The sequence below is a fragment of the Cynocephalus volans genome, chromosome 16, assembly GCF_027409185.1.
Source record: "Cynocephalus volans isolate mCynVol1 chromosome 16, mCynVol1.pri, whole genome shotgun sequence".
NCBI classification, from domain to species: Eukaryota; Metazoa; Chordata; class Mammalia; order Dermoptera; family Cynocephalidae; genus Cynocephalus; species Cynocephalus volans.
In genome coordinates, this window is record NC_084475.1 from 5,777,712 (window position 1) to 5,795,683 (window position 17,972).

Sequence of the window (17,972 nt, forward strand, 5' to 3'; positions counted from 1 at the left end):
ATCCTAAACCTACAGACATAGGAAAGTGAGGTACATGACCCTATTTTACATTTGCATAAATTGAAGCCTAGGTAAGTAATATGATGGAAGTGGGATTTTCAGAAGATTTCATCCATGGTGCTAGTTCATGGAAATGACTGGTATACTATTTATAGCGCAGCAAAATATTGTGGTGATTTTAAGCAAAACTATGCTGAGTATCATTGAGATGAGGAGCTTGAGACATAAAATAATTCATACAAAGTAGAAAACTGATTTATTTTGAACCAGGAATAAAAGTTGAATTCCTGTCAAACCAGTTAGCCTTTTCATTCCATGTTTGTCAGAAGGGGAATAACTAACCAAAACCAAATGTAAATTTTCTGGTCAAATGAATATGATGCATTTAAGAAAATGGTATTTCAAGCAGGTGGGACATGGCATTAATTAAATGGCTAAAGTAAAATACATATACATGTATCTTGCAGATATGGTTTAATTTTATCGTGTTTTTAAGTGTGTGCTTCTTTGTCTTTACTCATTTACTTTCTCTCCTTTTTGGTAAAATAAATCTAGTGCGCATTGGTTCTTAGATCCCAGGAAACCCCCCATAAAACCTCTTAATTTAATGTAACTTTTCTTCAGTGGCTTTTTGTCAGACTAATTGGTCTGGCTGAGAGGGTATAGTAATGAATCAGACAGACGCCTGCTTTATATGAATAACAAATTTGAATCTTGTTGCTGTGTTAATCATTTTATGTCCGTCACCTGGCCCTTTCAGTCAGGGGAGAAAAATCAGTTCAGCAACCTTCCTTGCTACCTTAAGATTGCTCCAAATGGTAATCCCCTGGGGCCCTGCTTTGTCTCAAAAGGAATTACAGAAGCACTCTACTACTTTAGCTTTTCTACTCTTTTCTTTGTGGGTATGGGATGTATAAACCCTCAGAGAACATCTAAACATCAAACAAAATTCAAATGGAAGCTTCTATGATAACCCTTATTACCTGGATGGTAGAGCCTTAACTTCTTTCATCCTTTTTACAGTTTCCTATTGGGTGACAGATGATTGAGTCATACTTTAGTTTTCTGAAAACACTAATGCCATAAACCACTGTAGTAGTAATAATAAAACTTAAATTAGTTGTGTAGACTTCACATTTCTGGACTGTTTGTTAATGTTTCTCTACCCCCTGTGTTTGCAACCTTCTAGATTAAAGATAAGGAGTGTTCATCACTTGGTCTTAAGTCAGTGTGAGTGCATTTAAGGAGCTCTAGGTGAAATTACATGTGTCTGTGAATTACTTTTCCTTTTGCAAATGGAACACTATGATTGGGGTTGCATTTGAGAATGAGTAAACCTGCTTGCGTAAATGTCCTGTTTTTGGATCTCAGCTTGATTGCAGAATTTTCCAAGGTGTCTAAGCAGTTCTCTCCTGAATATCTAGTGCCTCTTTGTAAGGCTGGGACTGGAATCCAGGCACAATCCCTCTCTAATGTTTATGCTCTTGATGTCTCTGTGCTGCTATATTTTTGACAACATTTCTGTGTTTTGTCTGTTGACTTTGATTTTGACTTGGGGTCCGAATTACCCCAGGAAATGTCAAGTTTCTCTCAGAAAATCAACAAAATTTACATTAAAGATTAATAGCATTTAAATATATACATCTGTTGGCATGAAAAACAAGACAGGCTATTAGGAGTAGTTAGCTGTGGGTGGTGAGATTACTGGTGATTTTTTACTTTATTCATTCTTCTTTAAACTTCTCTGTAATAAAGATAAATTTGCTTTGAAATGAGATTTTGTTAAAAGATAGCAACATTTTTTTTTTTTTTTTTTTTTTGGCGGCTGGCTTGTACAGGGATCCAAATCCTTAACCTTGGTCTCTCACCAGCACCACGTTCTCCCAAGTGAGCTAACTGGCCAGCCCCTAAAGATGGCGACATTTTGTCTTGACAGAGTCTTCTTGCAGTTTAATCTCTCATAATTCCTACAAAAAAGGCCTTAATCAAATAGAGAGTCAATCCGTTACTTGAACATGGTGCCTTGTAGAACATGTTGATGTATATAAATCAGACCATGGCCATAATTTAATGCTAAAAACTATATTTTAAGTAAACATAAGATTGATAGAAGTTCTTAAGATCGGTATGCCAGCAAAAAGTTCATAGTCAACAGCATTTTCATGTTGAAAGGGAACTTCTTCATCTAAACCAGAACTTCTGAAATCTAGAAAAGCTGTAACATGCCTGAACACACATGTGGCAGTTAATGCCAACCTGAATCTTAAATTCTTTTGGTTTTTCTAGTCCTTTGTCATACTATAATATTTGTTTAGGCATTTTGAGGTTTCCCCTGAACGGTAAATCCTTACTAGTATACAGGAGGGGATGTGAATTTATCTGTTTTTTTAGTTTAAAAATATTACCTGGATATAAAGAAAAGTTCAAAAGAGTTCTGCTGTAACACTTTTTGTCTTGTCATTATCTGTGTATGTACATTTTTAATCACCACAACTGTATTAAAAGTACTTATTAGTTTACCCTTTTTTCTAAAACTTTCTATATTTCTACATGAAAGACTATTATTTTTTCTCTTTAAATACTCTTTGTGGTTCTTTTTAGTATTCTCATTTGGTGTGCATCTCAGCATTTAGCTATGCCTCAAGATGTTGAGCATTTAGGTTTTTGATTGATACCATTGCAGTGACCACCTTTGTGAGTAAGACTTTTGGGGCTGTGTTTATTGATTTATTCCTTTAGGATAGGTTTTCAAGATTGGCTAAAATATTTTGTCTGAAGATATGAATATCCTTATTAGCTTTTTCTACGTAATACCATGTTGCTTTCCAAGGGAAATCAGTGTAAAGTTTAAGGTAAATGAATCTTTGTACCAAATTTACCATAATTTTGACAGCGTAGACTAATATAATTATTCAAGATATTTGTGATTCCTTAGTAGATGTACAGCATATCCAACAAGGAAGACTGAACATTTTCCTGATGTTCACTCATGTAGCATATTTGTGTGACATTTCTACTTACATATTTTGATCTGGCTATTTGGGTAAATATTAAAACTTTTTAGTTATCTTCACAATCTGTTCAGCCTCAAAATATTGACCTTGAAATGTACTGGTAGCAGTTACAGGAAGGAAAACTTCACAACACCCCAAAGTCAATTTTTAAGTGTAAGGAGACAAAGACCACAGTCTTTATGTGTTATTTCAGAAATGAACAACTCCCAGAACTGAGGGATAGCTGCATCTGTGGCTTTATTGCCTATACCTCAGAGATGCCATATGATTGACATTCAAATCTGCCCCTCTCTCGTTTGAAACTAGTAGATATATAATTGGTTTTGAATACTGAAATTCATATTTTTTCGTATTCTTCCCCAGGCTCTCTTATTTCATTTTATATCCTAAACATATATTTGATTTGTATGATGTAAAGACAGTAGTTACTAACTTATTACCTGATAGCATCAGATAGTTGATTGAGATTTTAGTAATTTTATTTTTCTTTCTTCTATCACTGAAAAACATATATGTATATTTTTAAACAAAGTAGTTTAGGAAAACAAGCCTCCAGCATACACCGTAGAGTTAAGCATATTTAAATTTCCTCTTAGTTGTCTTGACTGATGTAAGTATATCCTTCTTGACCCTTAGTTAAAGGCTCATGTTAGTATGTAATTCTTTTTGCTAAGCTTCTGTTCTGTAGAATTATCTTACCAAGGTCATTTCCCTGTCAGTAGGCACTTATTACTACTTTTAGTCTGACAAATATTTGGTTTCCTTGTTCCCTTTCCCCCCAAAGCAAAAGCTAATTCTCTTAATTATTTTCTTTTTCCTCAACCATACAAGTTTTGTTTTTCAAGTTGGTTATCAGAAATTTTAGGTGCTTCATGTAAATGAAATAGTGCTGCTTTTCAGATATGGTCGCTGTTGGGTAAATGTTGATGTATATTTTATTTTTCTTCTTATTCAGATCGAGTCTGTTTCTCAGCCATTGGAGAACCATGGCGCCCCAGTTACTGGTCATATTTCAGAGTCATTGTCTACCAAGTCATGTGGAGGGTTGAGACCTGTCAATGGAGTTATTAACACGTAAGTTTTATCCCTTTTACTTCTTATACTTAGTGGGCTTATGAAATGTGAGTTTGTAGGTCTTAGTTATCTCTAGCCAGGACTGACACTGATTTAAAAAAGCAGAAACCTTATCACTTATTAATATTTTGCATGCCTCCTACTGTACCAAATATGTTTTAACAAATATGTTCATGTATTTCCCTTTTTACCTACTGTGGCCTAAAATGGGCTGGGTATGGAGAAAAATAAAAGATTCTACAGCTACTATGAATCGTTATTATTGGTCCTAATCTTGGAGGAATTCCGCAGAAGTGTTTTTACATAAACTGTTCTGCTCTAGAACAGATTAGATCTCTAAAGGCTGTGTTTGTAAATCTATATTTATGAAGGTTCAAGGAATTTCTATACAATTGAACAATGTGTACACATCCCTAAAATTCACGTTTCACAGGAGAGAACTGATTGTAAGGCAGCCCATTAACATTTGCAAAATTCATCTTTTTTTTTATTTGATTTTAGTTTTCAATTGCAATTTTCTAGACTGTCTTTACTTATTTTTCTGTTGTACAAGAGAATTTAATCACTAAAACTTGAGTTAACTTACTTTTCAGATTTGTTGGAGTAAATGTGCACCAAGAGCCTTACAAATAAACACAGGAATAGTGCACACACTCTTAGATTATCAGACATGATCATCAAGAAATGACCTGCTTCTGCTCTAGAATGCTTATTTGTGTCTGTGAACGTTTGCAAGTAGAGATTTAACCACTAGTGGAAGCTTTGTTTCCTTGTGTTTTCTGAGAAGTGAATATTCTTCCTTCCCCTTGTATAGTCTTCAGCCTGTCTTGACAGACCACATTCCAGGTGACAGCTCTGATGCTGAGGAACAGTTACATAAAAAGCAGCGACTGAATCTAGTTTCATCATCATCTGATGGCACCTGTGTGGCAGCCCGAACACGTCCTGTACTAAACTGTAAGAAACGGAGGCTTGTTCGACCCAACAACATTGTTCCTCTTTCCAAGAAGGTCAGTACCAGTGACATTTGGTCATTGTCAAACAGTGAGCCAGATGCTCAGATAGGGGGATTAGTCTCTTGCCAACTTTGTTTCATTTAACTAGTGTTTTCCAAACTTGGCTAACCACCAAGATTTCCTGTGGAGCTTTAGAAAATACTAGGTTCTTGGGCCCTGTTTCCTAGAGATTCTGATTCTTTTTTGCTCTAGAGTTGGGCCTGGGAATCTTGCTTTCAGAAAACAGAAACCTTCTTAGGTGACTTTTCAGCTAGGTTTGAAAACTACAGGCTTAAGCTTTTTAGTGGAAATAGGGAGAGATTGAAAATTTCAGTGCTGCCATCAACACTCTGAAGGAGACTGGCCTGCTTTCTCACGCTGTTGATCACTGAAAGTGGCAGTGTAGAATGCATTGCCTTAAAGAATCTCTGTTAAAATTTCTAAGGTGATGTTACTAAACAAATGTTTGTCTTCACAAAGAAAATGGAGATTAATTTACAACTGTAGTGAACTTTTGATTGCTGACTCTTTGAATAGCAGAGGTGGCTTTTTTTCAAAACTAATGAAATAGTACGCCAGTAAAATTCATACCATGCAGTGGTTAAGAGCATTAACTTTGAAGGTGATAAACTTGGCTTTGAATCATGGCATTGCCACTTAGTACTTTTGTGATTTGGTATATGTTAATCATCCCCATCCTCACTTCTCTCCAGAGCCTTAGAGATCCCATAGGCTTGTTTGAGGCTTAAATGAAATGTATGTAACATACTTATTGGGGTATCTGGCTGATAAGTTGCTAGTGCAAAGAGGTTGTTACTATTACCACTTTTGTTTTTGTTCATTCACTCATTCGATACATAGTAATTGAGTTCCTACAATGAATTAGATCTGTTTTAGGCACTGGGAATACACTATGTAAAAAGACAAAATTCTTACACTCATGAAATATTCTTGTTGGTAGATTAAAAAAAAAAGTCAATAAATGAACTGTACGGTATGTCTTATGGCATTAAATGCTGAGGAGAAAAATAGAGCAGAGGGGAATAGAGAGTGCGGAGGAGCTCAGATAAAGGATAGGCATAGGAATTATGCTTTGAGGTATTCCAAGGCTTAGAGGTATGAAAGATTAGGAAAGAACTGGAAAGGAATGACTAATAAACAGAAGGAAAACCAGGAGAGTGTGGTATGTGGAGAGCAAAGGAAGAAAGTGTTTCAGAGAGGAAAAAGGACTGATCCATCTCTGTTGGATGATGCAGACAGGTCAAGTAAGATGAAGACTAAGAATTGAGACTATTGACCTTGGCAGAGGTAGGGTTGTTGGAGACCTTGGTGAGCAGTTTTGGTAGAGGGAGAAGAAGGATGAAACCTTGGTTGGAATGAATTAAAGAGAGAATGGGCAGAAGGAATTGAGGGAACCATTACAGATAATGCTTTCAAGAATGTTACTGTAAAGGCGAGCAGAGAAACAGCCTGTCTTTCTTAAGAGAACTTCTACAGCGTATTTCCTGATGACAGAAAAGAGAGGAGAGAATAGAATTGCTGGAAGCATTAATATTTAGACAGTGAATTTTCAGTGCTTGGCTTTTTTTGTTCTAGTATGTGATTGCATTATAACTTTGCAGTGATCTTTTTAGAAGAAAATATTGTGAGAATTGACTGTTGGTCAGTACCATTTCTGTCCTATCTATTCTTCACACTGTCCCCGAAATACCAAAAATAGAAAAGAATAAGATTTTGGCAGGTTTCTGAAATATTGATATTTGAGTCTCAACTTCTTATTAATAGTATAAATAAATCTAAATGATTTTTTGAGGGAAGACTTAATAATAGGAAAGCAAGAAAACTGTATATTACTGTTAAGACTAGGAAGGTAGCTTTTTGTCTTGTCCTTGATCCTTTTAACACAGAGTGCTTTTACACCAAAAACAAAACAAAACAAAAAACATCATGGAAAAATCATGACCTTCCCTTGTTTTGGCATTTTGCCAGCCACCGTGTTATGACATCTGGGAGTGTTATAAAAAATATTTCTGAACTATGGAGTGGACTTCTGGATTTTTTTCTTTATTATCTTTGAAATAGCAAATCTCCTTCTTATCCATTCCTAAAAATTAACGTACTTTCAAAGGCACATATACAACTTTAAAAGACAGTTGAGGCAAGGGGTCCCCATTTGGCTCTACTGCCAGTTTCTGTAAATAGAATCGTCCTGACACATGCAAAAGTAAGCTGCATGAGAAATAAGACAAGAAATAAACTGACTTTGGGGAATCAATCATTTACTAGATAGAGCAGAAATGCTGGAGTTCTGCCAGAGTTGGATACAGATACCATTGTCTCTGTCTTGGTTGCTTACTGTGTCTCACATGGCTCCTTGCTCATGATGTGCCCTCAGTGATATTTGCTAATGAGCAAGCATCTTGCCTTCTATCATCTTGAAGTGCTGGGTTCACCAGGCTAATTTATTCAACAAAATTTTTGAGTGGCCACTGTATTCCACGTATTACTCATGGCAGCCAGGTTGCATGGGTGAACAAAATCCTTGCCTTCATGGAGCTTGCTTTCTAATGGCAAAGCTAGATAGCAGAGAAGTTAGCAGATAAATTTTTTCCTGATGTTGGTAAATGGCAATGAGTTCACATTTATTGTGGTAAGATTTGCTTTCTAGTTTCTGATGAAAAGACAGTCTGTTGGAATTATATGTTTCTGGATCAATATAAATTAAATATAATTAATTGTAATTAATCTCTCCCCAGCCCCCCACCCCCAAAAGTGGGTTCTAATATATTTACATTCTGTACTAACGTAAAAACAAATATTTAATGTCAGTGTTATTGCATTACCTACATTTTAAATTACGTCTACTGCATTCCAGAACCAAATATAAAACTTGCTTTAGAGAACTCATTCAATTACTGTGTTTTTAAGGGACCATCAACTTAGTTCAGTCATGTCTGGAATGTATCGTACAATTGAGGTGCAAATTTAGTGCAGTAACACATTTCTTTTTGTCCCTGAAAGGCTGTTTTTATATCACTAGTATATCTTATGAGTGACTAGAACAAAGGGTTCAGCAAGGTAAACTTGCTGGAAATAAATAGGAATGAGACCTATCAGTAAATAATAAAACAGTTTGAAATGCCAAACTGTTGATTTGAGTTTTAGCCTCTAGATTTTAAGGTTTTGAGCAGGTGGTGTCCTAAGCTATTTTTTTTTAAAGATAAATCTGGAGGTAGTTTTTGTTTGGGATGGATTGGCACAAAAGAGACTAACATTAGTAATCTTGGAGGAAATAATAGTCTAAGGACTCTAAAGTTCTGAAGATGCCATATATATTAAAGGTAGTCGTCCTAAGAAATAATCACTGGGATGCGGTAAGTGAATACCACAATTGGGAGGACAGAGAGCTTTGAGAATGGAAGAGTGGTGTTATCTTCCGTGGAAATGGATAAAGCCCATGGAGAACCTGGGGTACTTTCCTGTATCACAGTTTCATTGTAATATTATAACAGATAATTACAAGTTGCCTACATTGCTGTTTACTGTGTATTTCATCACTTTAGGGGTCTAGTATGGTAGATGTTAGTAATAATCTAAGCCAGTGAAGAAACACTGAAGTGGAAAATTTGAAAAATAAATTTGGTAGAAATGTAAAATCGTGCCCCCCCCAAACAAATCTGGCACCAATACAGGTTTTTTTAAAAATTTTTTTCAAGTAAAGTTATTTTATAAATTAAAGAGACTTGTACAGATTGTTTGTTTGTTTGTGTTTTGTTTGGTTGCTAGGCTTATTTGCAGATGGCCTGTATGGAGATCCAGACCTGTGACCTTAGTATTATCAACACCATGCTCTCCCAAGTCAGATAGTATTTAGAAAGAAAAGAATGTAGTTTTATTAATAATTCACTACATTCTCATTCTCAACTTACTGTACATCATTGGAAACTTGTATCTATTCTGGCAATGGGAACCATCAGTGTTTGGAAATGAACAGTTGAAAAGGCTGGTTATCTTTGTACTAATAGCCAGTAGTACGAATAACACCAACATTTATTACTAACATTCCCTTGAGATTTTTGGGTTGTCCTTAATAGCATTTCTTTTAAATTTTTTAAAAGTAGCATTTTGTAACACATTGTTTGGCAATATTCTGATATGATTTTAAAACTTTGTAGTCTCTGTTGTAGTACAATTATATCATAGGAGGATTGCTCTAGGTTAAATTTTTAAGGTTGACTTCTAGAATTTCTAGTGGTCCTCCCCTTCTTCCCATTGTATCACACTTGAAGGATGGCATTTGCATATAAGACATTCTGTTACGGATGTGCCCATGTTTTTTGTAGACATCAGCATAGATAAAGGTGTTGAGTTAACATATAATTCTAGGCTTTTTAGTTTTAATTTCAGCTATTTAAATTCCAGTTTCATGGTGGTTGAGGACTAAAGAATTAAAATTATGAGTAAGTATTAAAAGTGCATAATTCGGGCCGGCCCGTGGCTCACTCGGGAGAGTGTGGTGCTGACAACAGCAAGGCCGTGGGTTCGGATCCCATATAGGGATGGCCGGTTAGCTCATTGGGTGAGCGTGGTGCTGACAACACCAAATCAAGGGTTAAGATCCCCTTACCGGTCATCTTTAAAAATAAAATAAAATAAAATAAAATAAAATAAAATAAAATAAAATAAAATAAAAAAGTAAAATAAAATAAAATAAATAAATAAAGTGCATACTTTGATATCAGATGGGATATGATTTTGTTGGTAGGGCGTGCAATAGACTTTGGAGGCCCAACTTTTCAATACTAGTCAGACTTGAAAATGGGATAAGAGTGCCATGTGGAATTTGTCATACCTTAGGATATAAAGCTACTAAAAGAGTGCTCAAAAATCACCCAGTGCCTAGAACAATAACCTCTAAACTTTTATGTGGTTGTTTTCTATATATGTTATAAAATACATACAAAATAAACTTTGAAAGACTAAGATAAAATAGAGTAGAAGCTCTGATACTTCGTTTCTTCACTTTGATGGATCTTCAGGAGCAAATAGTCAAACCTATGAAAACCTTTCTGAATGTTAACAGTAGGTAGGTTAGATATTAATTTTCAAGTTCTAAAACAAGAGCAAAGGGTTATATCTTCAAGCCAAAATAATTTTTTAATGATTTGGACTAATATTCTATAATTAACAAATAATGATGAATAGAGCCTTACTTTAATATTGGAATTGCTCCATTGCATTGGGTTCTTCCTCAAAATTCCTTCAAAAGGAAATATCGTTGAAATATTAAGGGAACATGGAATTTCTCCACGTATCTAAGTCTTTTATCTCTTCGTTCTTTTCTTACATGTTTCTTAGGTTCATGATATTTATTAAGTATGAAGCAGGTCTTTTAATGTCAGTTTATGAATGCTGTTGATTTTTAACAGTAAACATTGACTAACTTTCTAGTTGGGCTGTTGTTGGCTACTTTATACATGTCTTATTCCATTTCCTTGTCTAGGTGCATTTTCAGAACGATGTGAAATAAATAAAGTGTAGTGAGTTTTAGTGAGGCATGCTTATCTCATTCCTGGTTTTACAGGCAATACTTTATTTTTTCTCTCCCCATCCCCCTTTTATTGTTTTGTTTAGTGGCAATACTTTTTTAGTAGTTCACTATTAATATTGATATAGGTTAACTTATTAAAATGAATTGGGACAGTATTCATCATTTGCTACACTCTGGAAGAGTTTAAAGGCTTTCGAAGGAATACTATTTTCTTTATGTTTTTCTGGAACTTAGGGGAAAACCATCTGAGAACAGCATCTTTTTTCACAGAAAATTGTCACTTAGATATTTAAAAATGTACTCCTACAGAATTTTATAGAGAGCATTTTTAACTTTTAAATCCCTAGATCTATGGTTATATTTATTTTTAAGTCTTAATTTTAATTATTTGTCTTCTCTTTCTTAATTCTGTTGGCAGTTCTTCTGTTTTATTGTTTGTTTCAAAGATCAATTCTTGGCTGTTAATTCTTCCTTCTTCACTTCTTGTTTTTCCCTGCCTTTATTAAAATGCTTACTTCATTTATTTTCTGTTCTTTCTTACATAATAATAAAAGCATTTAACTTTTTGAATTTTTTTCTGAATGTAGTTTTGGATGACATTCCACAGCCTTTGGTGTGTGGAGTGTTCTTACTGCTGTTGATTTGTAAGTTGCCTTTAAGTTTTTGAGTTCTCTTCCCAAGAGTTAAGAATTGAGCTTCTAGATTTTCTCAAATGGATAGATTTTTCTTTTTAAACTTTATTTTATTAAGTGCTAATTTTTATAGCATTTTTGTCAAAGTGATGTTTCTATAGTTTCTCTTTATATTTGTGGTCTATTATGTTGATACTTAAAACTTTTTATTGGTTTCTAGTAGAATATAGAATGTTATATGATCATTTCATTAGTGATTTATGGCCTTAAAATATTATATAGAAGGTTCCTGACTTACAGTGGTTTGAGTACAAGTTTTTGACTTTACCATGGGTTTGTCAGGACGAAAATGCATTTTCAACTTAAGGATTTTTTTGACTTTTGATGGGTTTATTGGGACGTAGCCCCAGTAAACTTAGGAGTCAAAGAGTATCTATATATATGTCCTGTCCCAGTAGCTTTAAGTTCTACTTTTCTTGATACTAATGTTATAGTATATGTATGTGCGTTCTTTTGTGTATTTTCTCATCCATCTACTTTTAGCATTTTGCTTTTCTATGTCAAACATCATAAAAGAAGATTTATTTATTTTTTATTTTTTTTTTTTTAAAGATGACCAGTAAGGGGATTTTAACCCTTGACTTGGTGTGGTCAGCACCACGCTCACCCAGTGAGCGAACCGGCCATCCGTATATGGGATCCGAACCCGGGGCCTTGGTGTTATCAGCACCGCACTCTCCCGAGTGAGCCACAGGCCGGCCCCCATAAAAGAAGATTTAGGTATTTATTTTTTTAACCTCCTGAAAGCCTTTTATTTTAATGGGTATTTTATTAAATAGAAAATAGTTTTTAATTGTGTGTCAGTTTTGAAACCAGAAATACAATTGTTATTTAGGCTCATTTTGGATTATAACTGGTTTCAACATTTACTGACAGTCCTTTTCATATCTTCATATCCCCATTTATAGAGTTCTTTGGATTTGTAATTTTTTAGTGATTACAGTTTTTATTTATGAGCAACAGTTTGACCGTATATCCAGGTTCTGAGCTTATAACCTTTCTCCCTTTCTCTGAACCACTGTCTTTGCAGAACGGGTTAAAGTGTTTGTTTTGGTTTTGCATAGACTTAGGCTGGTGCCAATCTTATTTTCATTCTTTTATATTGGTAACCTATTTTGCTCTGCATTGTCCAATATAGTAGCCACTATCTACGTGTAGCTATTTAAATTAAATATAAATAAGATTAAAATTCAGCACCTCATTCATACCAGCCACATTTCAAGAGTTCAGAAATTGCATGTAACTAATAGCTGCCATATGGGGTAGTACAAACATAGAACATTCCCATCATTGCAGAACTGCAGTGGACAGTGCTACAGAGTTTTTTATTTAGTTCTGTTAAGGTTTTCTTCTGTAATAGCTTCCCTTAAGTTTATAGTTGCCTCTAATTAAGTACGCCAATTATCTGTATGTTATTGTTTTCTATCCTTGTATCTAGCTCTTACTTCTGTTAAAGGGGGAGAATATTCAGTGACCCTTGTTAAATCACAATAAGGAAAACTTATTTAAGGGAGGGGACTGTCATGATTGGTATAGGGACCACTGTGATGGAATTTTGCAGTGGGTGAGAGAGACTCCAAATACAGCATGGGAAAGTGGGAATTTGTAGCTGAGGAGCAAGGTGGGGGTCAATGCATGGAAAACGAAGGATAAGGAGGGATTCTGGCTAAACTGACCTGACAGGATTCTTGCTGAAGGCAGGCCAGAGAGATCAGACATCACCTGGGGGATGGTGGAGGAAGAGAGTGATCAATTATTGAGGGGCTCAGAGGGTTCTTGCCAGACTGACTCAATAGGGTTCTTACCAAAACAGGGTTTTACCACAAAGTACACAGATGAGCCTAGAAGGTTTAGGATCCCGACTAAAGTTTGGTTAAGCAAAGAATCTTTGTTACTTCCTGCTGTGTGAGATTATTTTGATCATTAAATTAGGTATTGGAAGTGATTAGCATAGTTTGGATGCATGTAATAAGTATTCAAATGTCAGCTGTTAATTTCTTACTGTTTTCATCTCAGGTTCTCCCATAGTGCAAAGGAAAAAGACAATTAATTTTGTTGCCCACATCCTGTTTTAATTTTTTAGTCATTTCTGACCATTATTTCCTCTTATGTATGTTTTAATTCTGCTGTCATGGGTTCAGATTTTCTTTTTTTTTCTTTTCAGATTTTATGTTTTCTTTTCATGTCATCTCGTTACCCTTTCATCTTATCCAGTTATCTTATGATAGAGGCTATATTATCTTCTACTCTATTGGAGTTGCCAGAAGATTCATTAATTGTTACTAAATTTGTATAATGAATAGTTTTCTAAGGGTATGTTCTTTCTGAATTTCTCAAATTTGTTTTCTTTCTCCTTGTTCCGAAGTGTTTAATCATATTTCCCATACTGTGTTATCTTTCACTATTCTTAAAAAATAAGTTGATCTATTCAGACACTAGAAAAATTTGTAGCTAACTGTGTTAGTTTCTTTGGGTTGCCATAACAAAGTACCACAAACTGTGTGGCTTAACACAATGGAAATTTATTCTCTCTCAGTTCTGGAGGCTAGAAGTCTGAAATTAAGGTGTTGGTAGGGCCCTGCTACCTGTGAAAGCTCTAGAGAAGAATCCTTTCTTGCCTCTTTCTGCTTTTGGTGGTTACCAGCATTCCTCAGTACTCCTTGACCTGTAGCAGCATGACTCCAGCCTCTGCTACCGCCTTTACTGGCCTTCTTTCTGAGTATCTGTCTCTGTTTTCACATTGCCTTTGCATATAGACAGCAGTTGTTGGATTTGGGGCTCACCCTAATTCAGTATTATTTTATGTTAACTAATTACATCTGTAAAGATTCTGCTTCCAAATATGGTCACATTCTGAGGTTCTAGGTGGACGTGAATTTGGGGAGGACGGATGACACTGTCTTACTCAGTACACTGGACTTTTGTTATTATTGTCTCTGCTACTGATATGATCGTTGAATCATTTTTTCAATTCTCAATCTGGAACGCAGATTGATAGGTGCTATGAATACTTAGCATACCTTTGCTCTGAAATAATTGAATTTCCTTTTATTCCCACTAGTAGTTCTCTGGGGCTCTGCACCATTGAATTTATTGTGTGAAGAACTTCATTTCCCTGTATATAGAAAAACTTACCAGCTTTACCTGCCCCCTCTCCTGATTTTTTAAATGTTCATATCTTTTTTATTTGTGTATTTCTTTAATATTTAGAAGAAAATTATAAATGAAGTTCCTTTTGTTTTCTGTCATCTCCTTTACCTCTTTCCTTCCCCAGAGGTATTCACTATCATGGGTTTGGTATGTACACTCTCAGTTCAGGTTTTTATATGTATAAAGAACCTTTTATTTATATATATATATATATATATATAGTTTTTTAAAAAAATTTTAATACAGGTTTTTTGGTTTTGTTTTGCTCTTAACCAGCCAGCCCCAGATTTTAATATTTTTATTCATGAGCAAAACACAATATTGTTTAGTTTAAAACTTATGTGAATACCATCAGGGTGTACATATCCTGCAACTTGGGTTTTAGGAGGGTTTTGGATTTTTTTTAATTTTTATTTTATTTATTGAATCAAAATTGATTATACATCTTCTGGGGGTTCAACATTGAGATATGTTGATCAATCAATATTACTAGCATATATATTGGTACAAATCATAATTATTCTTTATGGCCCCTGTCCAATCTCTCCTCATCCCCCTCTCACTTCCCTCCCCCCTCTAATTACCCTAGATTTCTTCTCTCCTTCTGAAAGAATAATGGTTACTCTGTTAATTTGTTACCTATATGATTTGTCCAATGCTGAGAGGTGTGATCAGATCCTCCAATATTATATCATAGAGCAGATGCTTCTTCTGTCACTCTGAAATGGGCTTTGTGGAGAGAGACATCCTCTTCTTTTCTTTATCTCTGCTTGGACTCTCCTTGTGTCAGTGCACTCTAGTGGTTGGCAGACTTTCTGTGTGGTGGTTGTGGTGTCTAGTTGCTTTCGCAGCAACCATGATTATTGTGGTGGCTGTGGTGGGCCACCCACATGGAGGTGATGTTTTTGGCATGCTACTTGGCGCTGGCAGTGTACCTGCTTGTAGGGTGTGTCTGATCCTCTTCTCCATGCCTTGGGTTCCTGGGCAGGCCCCAAGGCACTGGCGTGGTGTGTGCCTGGTTGTGGGAGGGCAGTCCGGTCCCTTTCTCCATGCCTCGGGTCCGCATTGTGTTTTCAGGATCTCTGAGTTGTTATACGTAATTTTAATTTGGTTTGTATAATTAGTTTACATTTCCTTAAAAAGACTTTTTTCTGTGGTTGTGACTATATCCACATCATGTTAGTTGACTTCAGGGTTCTAAATTGAATCCATGTCTTGGGCTCATTGTGTTCAAATCTTCTATATCCTTTGGTCTGCTTTCTGTTTGTTCTTGTAGATTTGTCAGTTTCTCCTTGTGCTGTCATTTTAAATTTAATTTTATTGTTTATTACAAATATTTTAACATTTATCTGTACATATTTGTGGGGTATAGTATGTTGTTTCAACACCTGCATATACTACACAATGATTTGCTTAGGGTAGATAGTATAGTTTAGGGTAGTTAGCATACTTTTACTATTGGTTCACATCCCCCCACCCCACCCCTGCCTCCGGTAGCCATTATTCTACTCTCTACTTCTATGAGAACTACTTTTTTTTTTTTTGAGTGATATCATGTGGTGTCTTGTATTTTTGTGCCTGGCTTGCTTCACTTAACATGATGGTTTCCAGTTCCATCCATGTTGCTGCAAGTGATAGGATACCATTTTTTAAATATATGTGTAGCTGAGTAGTATTCCGTTGTGTATATATACCACAGTTTTTTTATCCATTTAGGTTGATTCTATCTCTTGGCTATTGTGAATAGTGCTGTGATGAACATGAGAGTACAGTTATCTTTTCGATATATTGTTTTCATTTCCTTTGGGTGTACACCCAGTAGTAGGATAGCAGGGTCACAGGATAAATCTGTTCTTAGTTCTCTGAAGAACCACCATACTGTTTTCCCACAGTGGCTGTACCAATTTATACTCCCATAGTTATGGCATTTTAAAAATTCGTATATTTCCAGGATGGCTAGTTAGGTGCATACAAGTTCATGATTGTTATTTTCACATTGTTATTGGTCATTCCTTTCATCATCCTGTAGTATTCCTCTTGATTTCTATTAATGCCTTTATTTTAACTAGCTTTCTTTGGTACGTACTAGCTTAAGTATACCTTTTTCCATTGCTTAATTTTCAGCTTTTCTGTGTCAGTTTTTTTTAAGCGTGTTTTTAAGAGGTGAGTTAAATCCATTTATATTTACTTTGATTGCTATTATATTTGGAATCATTTTTGTCATCATTTTTTGTTTAGACCTTGTTTTTATTTGCCTTTGTTTTATTCTTTTTCTGTTGTTCATTTAGTAGTTATCTTTAAATATAAAATACAAATAATGCATTTTTATACATTCCGAATTTAATATCTCTGATTGCTTTTGGAACAGTAGGACTTCAAAATGCCTTTTTCAAAAACTCTGATCTTTCCTTCTCATCAACTCTAATTTGTCTTTATTATTTTAGTTACTTTGTTTTTAATTGCTCTCAAAGAAGTTATTTTTTAAGTTCATACTCACTTGCATTAACCAACAGTATTGCCATTCTTGTTCAGTCTCTGCACGTGTCCTACTCCATTCTTCTGAGTTCATTTTGCTTCCTTGTGGCTCTACTTTCTAAGAAGTATTTACCAAAGTAAAAAGGTCTAATACTGTTATTCTTGTATATTGTCAGTTTAGGTTCTTTTAAGATTAGTGGTGATTTTTAATGTTATCAAGGACTAGACTATTCAAATTTCCAAGATCCTTTCATGAATTATTTTTAAAGTTTGTTTGAATAAAGATCAAGGTAAGGTCAGTACAGTGCAGTGAATTAAATATCTTTTAAATCTAGTTTTGTAGGTTTCCTCTTTCTTTTTTTTTTAAGGTGAGTCAAGTGAAGCAGTGGAATTGGAGAAGGAACAAAGAAATGTGTAACTGGTTGTGATCAGTTGGTTGTAAACACTTGGACCCATCCCTTTTTATCTTTTTCCTTACAATTTAAACCTTTTAGTGATATGCTTGAATGTGGTTTTCTTCCTGCTTGGGTTTTGCAGAGCTTCTTAAATTTTTCACACAAACAGGCATTATCTCTTCAGTGATTGGTCTCACCTCATTCTCTTTCTCTTCTCCTTCTGGGGCTTTCATTATAAGTATTTGGATTTTTTTTTTTTTTTTTTTTTTCCTTTTATGGCTGGCTGGTACAGGGATTAAACCCTGGACCTTAGTGTTAATAGCACCATACTCTAATCATCTGAAGCATGATGCAGCCAGCCTCAAGTATTTGGACTTTATCACAATGCCTTGTGTGTTCTTTACATTCTGTTCTGTTTTTTCCATTCTTTTTCCTTCTATTCCTTAGTTTATCTCCTATTAACCTGTTTACTAGTTCACTTATCACAACTCTTCTGTTTTGTCTTAATATGTTGTCACATTCCTCTATTGAGTTTTTAAGTTTCCATTTGATAGTTTTTATATACTGAAGAACTTTTGTGATCTTTTCATTTATTTTCTTCATATTTTTCCGAACATATTGAACAT

At 34.9% G+C, this 17,972-nt stretch overlaps 1 protein-coding gene across 2 annotated transcripts in view; it reads left to right on the top strand.

The window, feature by feature from the left end:
- KANSL1 (KAT8 regulatory NSL complex subunit 1) overlaps nucleotides 1-17,972 on the top strand; it is a 190,208-nt gene that overhangs the window by 146,713 nt on the left and 25,523 nt on the right. For both annotated transcript variants that reach the window (XM_063080902.1, XM_063080901.1), the window contains exons 5-6: nucleotides 3,970-4,088; nucleotides 4,903-5,098. In XM_063080902.1, the coding sequence (XP_062936972.1) occupies nucleotides 3,970-4,088; nucleotides 4,903-5,098 (315 nt within the window). The remainder of the gene's footprint in view (nucleotides 1-3,969; nucleotides 4,089-4,902; nucleotides 5,099-17,972) is intronic.